The sequence below is a fragment of the Carassius auratus genome, chromosome 13, assembly GCF_003368295.1.
Source record: "Carassius auratus strain Wakin chromosome 13, ASM336829v1, whole genome shotgun sequence".
Lineage (NCBI taxonomy): Eukaryota > Metazoa > Chordata > Actinopteri > Cypriniformes > Cyprinidae > Carassius > Carassius auratus.
The window spans coordinates 9,595,024-9,603,864 of NC_039255.1; the positions used below are offsets into that span (position 1 = coordinate 9,595,024).

At 44.0% G+C, this 8,841-nt stretch overlaps 1 protein-coding gene across 1 annotated transcript; it reads left to right on the forward strand.

Moving 5' to 3' along the window:
* Positions 1-444: 444 nt before the first annotated feature.
* On the forward strand, positions 445-1,692 carry LOC113112571 (homeobox protein SIX6-like). Its single transcript, XM_026278265.1, has 2 exons — positions 445-1,103; positions 1,359-1,692. Exons 1-2 carry the CDS (start codon positions 532-534, stop codon positions 1,513-1,515), a joined length of 729 nt encoding a protein of 242 aa, XP_026134050.1. The 5' UTR covers positions 445-531; the 3' UTR covers positions 1,516-1,692.
* The last annotated feature ends 7,149 nt before the right edge of the window (positions 1,693-8,841 follow it).

The following is an 8,841-nucleotide window of genomic DNA, read 5'->3' on the forward strand; positions in this document are numbered from 1 at the left end:
TTTAAAAAAATTTAACTTCTTTAAAATACAATAATTTGTAATTATTTATACTGCATATGCTTTAAAGTCATAGTAATGTCTTTCAGCCCATACTGTATTTTAACAGACACCCCTTCCTATCGTTTTATCGACGCCTCAGAGCGGGTTGCTTCCAGATTTCCAGCAGATGACAACATTACATTCAGCGTCTCTGAGCACAATCGTAAAGGTCAAAATTACGCTTTGATGTTGTCAGTGAAAGGCGCTGTTGCGCGCTGGGTGGTGCTGAAATCTAGTGCAGCTTCACGCGTGATTGGCAAACCTGACAGTGATTGACGTGTGTTCATGGCAACCAGGCAGCCAATCTGTCAAGTCCAATAGAATATCGGCAGCAGGGGCTAAATGTTCTTTTATTTTGCTCCCCAGAAAACACCTTGCTTCCTTGCAACTTTTGCCGTTTTCTGACAGACACCCTGAACAAAAAGACGGACGGGACAGACGAGGAGCAGCACCAGACAGAAGGACCAAAAGAAGAGAGAGATTACAGTCTCCATGTTCCAGCTGCCCATCTTGAATTTCAGCCCCCAGCAGGTCGCGGGGGTATGCGAGACGCTCGAGGAGAGCGGCGACGTGGAGAGGCTCGGTCGCTTCCTCTGGTCACTCCCGGTGGCGCCGTCCGCCTGCGAAGTCCTCGGGAAGAACGAGTCTGTCCTGCGCGCGCGCGCTGTCGTGGCCTTTCACGGAGGTAACTTCAGCGAGCTCTACCACATACTAGAGAACCACAAATTCACCAAGGACTCACACGCGAAGCTGCAGGCGCTCTGGCTCGAGGCGCACTACCAGGAGGCTGAGAAACTCCGTGGGCGTCCGTTAGGACCAGTGGACAAGTACCGCGTCCGAAAGAAGTTTCCACTGCCTCGGACGATATGGGACGGCGAACAGAAAACGCACTGCTTCAAGGAGAGGACGCGGCATCGATTGAGAGATTGGTACCTGCAGGACCCTTACCCGAACCCGAGCAAAAAAAGAGAGCTGGCGCAGGCGACTGGACTCACGCCCACACAAGTGGGTAACTGGTTCAAAAACCGAAGGCAGAGAGACCGCGCTGCAGCAGCCAAGAACAGGTGGAGAGATTTCCACTGAACTGCATAAAGGCGCTAATCATGCGCTTTATTATTATTTATTACTTTACTGTCATAATCATGGTTCTTAAAAAATAAAAATAAATTAAACAAACAAAATAAAACATTCAATTTCGTTTCTTGCGTAATTTAACTTTCAAATGTGACAGCTGAGGACATTTATTTCTGATTGCCTCCATTGTCTCCACTGTAAGCTGTAATCCTCACTGATATTTTGTACTTTTTTCGCCCCTGCAGGCTACAGCAGCAGGTTATGTCCGTTGGCTCAGACCGATCGCTGGGGGACGATGACACCACAGTAGACCGACTGGATCCTGCCTCAAGCCCAGATGTCAGTCTCTCGAGCAAGGCCGCCATCTCCGTCACCTCCAGCGACAGTGAATGTGACGTCTAACGTGACAGGCTTCAAAAGAGCAAACAGGAGAACTGTAGATACAATCTAACAACAACGACAAAAACTTGAGTGCCTGCAACCGGCCAGAGAGAGGCCTAAATGAAGGATGGAAAAAAGTCACACAACTTCATTTTCCATTCTTTGATGTGATCAACAAACAGGCGCAGTACTTCTCACGAAGAGAGGTGGGAGTTTAAAGAAAAAAAAAAAAAAAATGTATGTGGGCCGAACCTGGTAGGCTATTGTAATGTGTGCGTGCTTTATCATGAAAGACTGAATAATATGTTAATGTTCACATGTCTTTTTTAATATATAAATATGTTTATTTACTTATTTAAATATCATTTTCCACTAGGCCTTTTATTTGTGTGCTTTTTTATTATTACTTTTGTTGTGCATATTGCTGCGCGTCGTGAAATTTCTGGGGAAAAAATAACCATGATTAAAAAAAATAAAATCACTGTTAAACTGTTGAAGTAACGATCGAAAAGTAAAAAGGGTATTTTTTTTTTATTCCAGTGTTTCCGTTGTGAAGTTTGGCCATGAAATATGTTTTATTTCATGTTTATTTTTATTGTAACCCATGTCTACCCGAAAGTAAACATATGCTGTTCAAAATGTTATATGCTGAAGAACAGATTTAGAACAGACGGGGATCAAATATGTTGCATGTTTTAATGCCTCTCTGCGAGCTCAATCTCTCTCACACTCGAGCAGTAATTGGCTAAAATGCTTCGCGTGGTGTAGGGGAGAGCGGGGTAAGTTGTCACACGGGTAAGTTGTCACACTGTTCATAACTCCAACACTAGAGGCTCTATCTCAAAAATCAAATAGCCACTTTATGTGACTTCTTCTTCTATAGTCAACTTCCTGTTCACATGTGGTCAAGATCACTGTAATCTGAGGTTAGCACAATTTTCTTATTTTTCTGCATAAAAAGTAAAAAAAAATCACTTTACATTTTATGTAATACAACTTTGTTAGGTGTGAATGTTTAAAATGATTATTTTGCACAAAATAGAGGAGACAGCAACGTGTCTTTTGATACTTTAGCTAAAGTGATATGATGAGCTAAACTTGAGATTAAGACCACATTAGCACACAAGTAAGTATGGGGCAAGTTGTCTCAATGACTTTGGGGCAAGTTGTCACATGTGACAACTTGCCCCTGTACAAACAAACACATCGAACATGCTCAGAAAACATGATAAATAGTGATATTGTAATTTATTTCTAATTGCAATAAGTTGTTTGAAGGGAGGAAGGAAGGAAGAAAGGAAGGAAGGAAAATCAGGAATTAAGGAAGGAAAGACAGGAAGGAAGATGGTTTGAAATTATAAAAGAAAGACAGAGCATGGCAGTACACCACCTGACATAATGTTAAAGGCAGTCAGGCAGGTAAAGTTGCAGAACAAATCCATCAGAAGTACAGCAAAGGATTTTAACATAAATTACCGTACTCTGACTCGGTATTGTCAAAAGATTACCAGAGAAGAAACTGAAAGTCAGACAGACATGCCAACAACAATAGTTGGTTATACAACGCCACGGAAGATTTTTTCACCTGATTTGGAAAAGCAGCTTGTTGAGTATATTACCAGGTCAGCTGACATTTATTTTGGTCTGTCGCCAAGTGAGGTCAGAAAGCTTGCTTACCAGTTTGCTGTGGCACACCAGCTGAATTTTGCACCTTTGTGGTCAGAAAAAGAAAAGGCCAGCAAAGAGTGGTTTACAGGCTTCTTAAAGCGGCATACAACGCTGTCACTGAGAAAGCCAGAGGCAACTAGCCTTGCCAGGGCAAGTAGCTTCAACAGAAAGAATGTTAATGCTTTCTTTGACAACTTAGAGATTGTGTTACGCAAATATGAATTTGGACCAGGAGACATTTGGAATGTTGATGAAACTGGGGTCACCACTGTACATAAACCAGACAAAGTGGTGGCCAGACGTGGATTCAAACAAATAGGGTCACTGACCTCAGCGGAAAGAGGAACCCTTGTCACACTGGCCTGTGCTGTCTCAGCCACAGGGAATAGTATACCTCCATACTTTATTTTCCCCCGTGTCAACTTCCGTGCTCATTTCCTGATCAACGGGCCACCTGGCAGCAAAGGAGGGGCAAATTCCTCTGGATGGATGAAAGACACACACTTTGTTGACTTCCTGAAACATTTCAGTGAACAAACAAAGTGCTCAAAGGAGAAGCCCTGTTTACTCCTTTTGGACAACCACGAGTCTCATCTGTCCATTGATGGACTCAATTATGCCAAAGAAAATGGCATAATCATGCTGTCATTCCCACCGCACTGCTCACATCGGCTCCAACCATTAGACAGGTCTGTCTACGGGCCACTAAAGAGGCACATCAACAGCGCATGTGATGCCTGGATGAGGAACAACCCTGGGAAGACAATGTCGATTTATGACATACCTAGGATTGTGGCAATTGCCTATCCTGTGGCTGCAACCCCCTTAAACATTCAGGCTGGCTTTAGGGTGGCTGGGGTTCAACCTTACAACAGAGATGTATTTATGGAAACCGAGTTTGCACCATCCTACGCCACAGATCGCCCCATTCAGAACCCTGCGCTGTCAAGCTGCAGCACCAACTCGGCCCTGCCAGGCCCCAGCACCAACCCTTCCATGCCAGGCTCCAGCACCAACTCTGCCCTGCCAGGCCCCAGCACCAACCCTTCCATGCCAGGCTCCAGCACCAATTCTGCCCTGCCAGGCTCCAGCACCAACCCTTCCATGCCAGGCTGCAGCACCAACTCGGCCCTGCCAGGCTCCAGCACCAACCCTTCCATGCCAGGCTGCAGCACCAACTCGGCCCTGCCAGGCTCCAGCACCAACCCTTCCATGCCAGGCTGCAGCACCAACTCGGCCCTGCCAGGCTCCAGCACCAACCCTTCCATGCCAGGCTGCAGCACCAACTCGGCCCTGCCAGGCCCCAGCACCAACCCTTCCATGCCAGGCTCCAGCACCAACTCTGCCCTGCCAGGCCCCAGCACCAACCCTTCCATGCCAGGCTCCAGCACCAATTCTGCCCTGCCAGGCTCCAGCACCAACCCTTCCATGCCAGGCTGCAGCACCAACTCGGCCCTGCCAGGCTCCAGCACCAACCCTTCCATGCCAGGCTGCAGCACCAACTCGGCCCTGCCAGGCTCCAGCACCAACCCTTCCATGCCAGGCTCCAGCACCAACTCGGCCCTGCCAGGCTCCAGCACCAACCCTTCCATGCCAGGCTCCAGCACCAACTCTGCCCTGCCAGGCCCCAGCACCAACCCTTCCATGCCAGGCTGCAGCACCAACTCAACCCTGCCAGGCTCCAGCACCAACCCTTCCATGCCAGGCTCCAGCACCAACCCTTCCATGCCAGGCCCCAGCACCAACCCTTCCATGCCAGGCTCCAGCACCAATTCTGCCCTGCCAGGCTCCAGCACCAACCCTTCCATGCCAGGCTCCAGCACCAACCCTTCCATGCCAGGCCCCAGCACCAACCCTTCCATGCCAGGCTCCAGCACCAATTCTGCCCTGCCAGGCTCCAGCACCAACCCTTCCATGCCAGGCTCCAGCACCAACTCTGCCCTGCCAGGCCCCAGCACCAACCCTTCCATGCCAGGCTCCAGCACCAATTCTGCCCTGCCAGGCTCCAGCACCAACCCTTCCATGTCAGGCTCCAGCACCAACTTTGCAGTGCCGAGCACACCGAGTTATGCTTCTGCTATCACCAGCTCACCCTTACCCAGCAATGCTATTGCTGACAGTGGGCTACCAACTCCAGAGGACATTCGGCCATATCCAAAAGCCGGCCCTCGAAAACCAGCCAGCAAAGGAAGAAAACGACGCAAAACAGCAATACTTACTGACACGCCAGTGAAGCAGCAACTAGAAATAGAAAAGAATAAGCCTCAATCTAGCAAAACGCTGTTTCAAAAGAAAGCGAAGCAGAAATCTGGACCTATGAAAAACAAGGCAGCTAAAAGAAGAAAAATCATGCAAGAGTCATCATCAGATGATGAAGAGTGCTTCTGCCTGGTCTGTGTAGAGCCATTTTCAAAGAGTCGTCCAAAGGAGACCTGGGTAAAATGTGTAAAATGCAACAATTGGGCCCATGATGCTTGCACTTCAGGCCAGGCAATTTATGTGTGTCAGAATTGTGATTCTGGAGATGAGTCCTATTAGTCAGATACAGGGCATCTGTTTTGTTCAGAGGTTAAACATGTTAAGTTAAGCAAGTTATCTGCAGCATTTCATTCAGTTATCTGGTTTTATGTGAAAGCCATAGAACATTTGAGTTTAAAGTTCAAAGTAAAGTGGTCTTGAAATGTGCATTATTTGGATTGAAATAATTGTTTTTCCAGATTCTCCAGGCACGGATGTTTAAATTTCCAGTTTGTTTTGAGTTTAAAAATTAAAATCAATATTCATAATTAAGTAGTTGTGTTCTTATTTTTAGATAATCTATTGTGACAACTTACCCGCCCTAGTGTGACAACTTACCCTCCGATGGGGCAAATTGTCACAAGTGCACACTCACTATTCAACAGTCTACAACTCTGTAATGAGATAAGATATAAAGATGTTATGAATACAAAATATGTGCCCAAGACTTCCTTCTTTCATTTGGTATGAGATTTATACCATTTTGATGTATGGTGCTCAGTAAATGTTAGACAGTGTGAAAAGTGTGACAACATACCCCGCTCTCCCCTAATGCGCTCTGACAGCACAGGGTCAGCGAAAGGCCGAGACGCTCTCCCGGATGTCAGCACAACCCAAGCTGTGATCTGCTGTTTAAATAGAATGCACTAGTGGCCCAAGCAAGCTGCAGAAAATGTGTTTATCAAAGATGCTTGGCAATGCTGCTAATTGCAAAATAATAATAATAATAATAATTTTACAATGATTTTCTTGTCAATTCATAGATTGTTTAGTATTAATTTAATATGTAATTCACAAGATGGCTATAATTCATACGTGGCTAATCTAGTGGGTTAATGCCTTGTGGCTTTAAATATTCGACTATTATGCTATAGTCACAACAAAGCAGTTTTTCTCCCTTAAGCATATCGTTTTTGTAATTTCTCATTTTCAAAACCAGTGATTTGTTCACATTTTCAAGAGCCAGATATTTATTTTTATTTTGATAAATAATAAATGTTTGTAAATATTTCAGAATAGCTTAAAAGTGGTCACGCTCTTCTTAGCGTTCAAATTTACAAAAGGTTTTTATGTCGCAATGAGTGAAGGACCAGGCGCAAAAACACAGAGCTTCTGTTTCCCAACTGCCTGCAGGGTTCAGGTCGCGCACCTGGGTACGCTCTCAATAAAAAGTACAAGCTGTATTTTTCTATTTTCTTTCAGCCTGAACAACGGCGGGGGCAAACCAAGTGTTCCTTCCGAGAAAAAGGAGAAAATATGAGCCAAAGCAAGGGAAAGGAAGAGAGCACGGCTTTATTTAAACACTGGATAGAGGATGATGAAAAATTTCCGTTTCTTTTGAGCTCTGGGGAGTGCAGGATGGGACGATTAAAAAGTCTTTTTAGCAGTCAATAAGGTTGTCAAATTGGTCAACGGTAATCAGCACTAATGACGAGTTGGAGAGGGCCGAGCTAACAAAGAAGCACCCCGCCTCCCCCTCCCCAAAGCCTAAGCATGAATACCCACCTCCCTGGTTGCCAGACTTATACAGAAACCCTGACTTTTTTAATTTGCTTGAGTCAGTGTGTGACGTTCTGGGATGTTTATTTGAGGAGTTCTCTGTCTAAAAGTGTGGGCCTAAAATAATAACAATAAGACAATAATAAACCTAAATTTTACATCATAAATAGACATAGATTTATTTATTTTGATGAACAAAGAGCATGAAAAGTTACTCGGGAACTGAACAAAGAATAGGTTTATCCTTTGGCAAGTGGAGAGAAAATGCTTAAAATAAGCCTTCAATTATATTATTTTACTAAATGTTTAATTAAGTGTTTGGTGAAAGCCATGGGCCGAGAAAATGATGTGTTATATACACATATTCATGTGTGCTTTTAAAGGCAAATGTGCAGTGAAATGTGGTACTTTTATACAGTGGCGTAGCGCAAACTGCGTTGGCCCACCCGCAAGGGTGGAGGCGGGGCCCCTCACCGCATAATTAGATGGGGGGATTCACCTTTTCATTCAAAATCGTGAATTAGTACCTACTGTGGAATTTAATAGTATGTGATTATTTCGTATTTATTTATTAAGAACTTTTCACAAAAAAAAAAAAAAGAATAAAAGAAACATCAACAATAAAACAGCAATTACATTAACTTGTTAAAATGCAAGGAAGCACATGATGAGCACATGATTTTGATGAGCACATCAAAATATTATTCTATCTGCAGTATACAACAAAGATTCATGACGTTTAACATTCAATAAAAGTAATATTACCTTTAAAATCCTCCAAAGCGCTCCTTTCTCTTAGCATTTTTTTTGCGCAAAGTCCTTGACAATGTCTGTTATGTCCATCTGACGGGCGTGCTGGCTTTCAATGCTGAGTATTGCAAGTTCAGAAAGTCTGTCGTGGCTCATTGTGCTTCTCATGCAGGTTTTTATTAGTTTTAGTTTAGAAAAAGATCTCCGTTAGTCCGTTTTTGAGCTCCGCTGACATATTTTCTTTTACTCATTTTGCGCTCATAAGCTTCACTCTCTAAACAGTTGCGGAAATTCTTAATCGTGATTGGATAACAAGGACAACATATGGTCATAATCGCCAAACACGGTAGGCTGCAATTACTACCAAAATAAAAGTCCTATACGTTCACGTTATAAAAACGCTTGAATTATTTATTCGAGTCAATTTTTGGGGGCCCCCCACAACGCGTGGCCCCCCCGCAGTGCGTGCCCTGCGGGCCCGTCCGCTACGCCACTGCTTTTATATGGTATGGGTTAATCATAATATGAATGAATTGCTCCTTCGTGTATTCTCATTTGTAAGTCATACATAAAGCGACTGCTAAACGAATAAATATAAAACAAGCACAATCTTTAAAACATATACGAAACTCTTCGAAATGTATATGGTTCGTATGTTTTCGTATTTTTGTCTTTGTCATAAATACATGCATAGAATGTATCTTATATACACCTTTACTTTCTGTTTTTATATTTTGTTATTTGCCTTTTGGCTGCGCCCTCTGGTGGCCAAATGTGGTAGGGCTATGGTATGACTTCCAGCTGCTCAGTGGCCTTTTAAGCCATGATTTGCCTACATCATCATACTAAAACAGAAACCACAAATCAAAAATCACAACTTGGCACTGTAAAATTGTAATAAACTATAAATGT

Excerpts from the sequence above, each read along its gene's own strand:
- LOC113112571 (XM_026278265.1), top strand. The coding sequence starts at position 532 with ATGTTCCAGCTGCCCATCTTGAATTTCAGCCCCCAGCAGGTCGCGGGG. Across the intron at positions 1,104-1,358 it reads GCTGCAGCAGCCAAGAACAG|GCTACAGCAGCAGGTTATGT; the intron begins GTGGAGAGATTT and ends TCGCCCCTGCAG.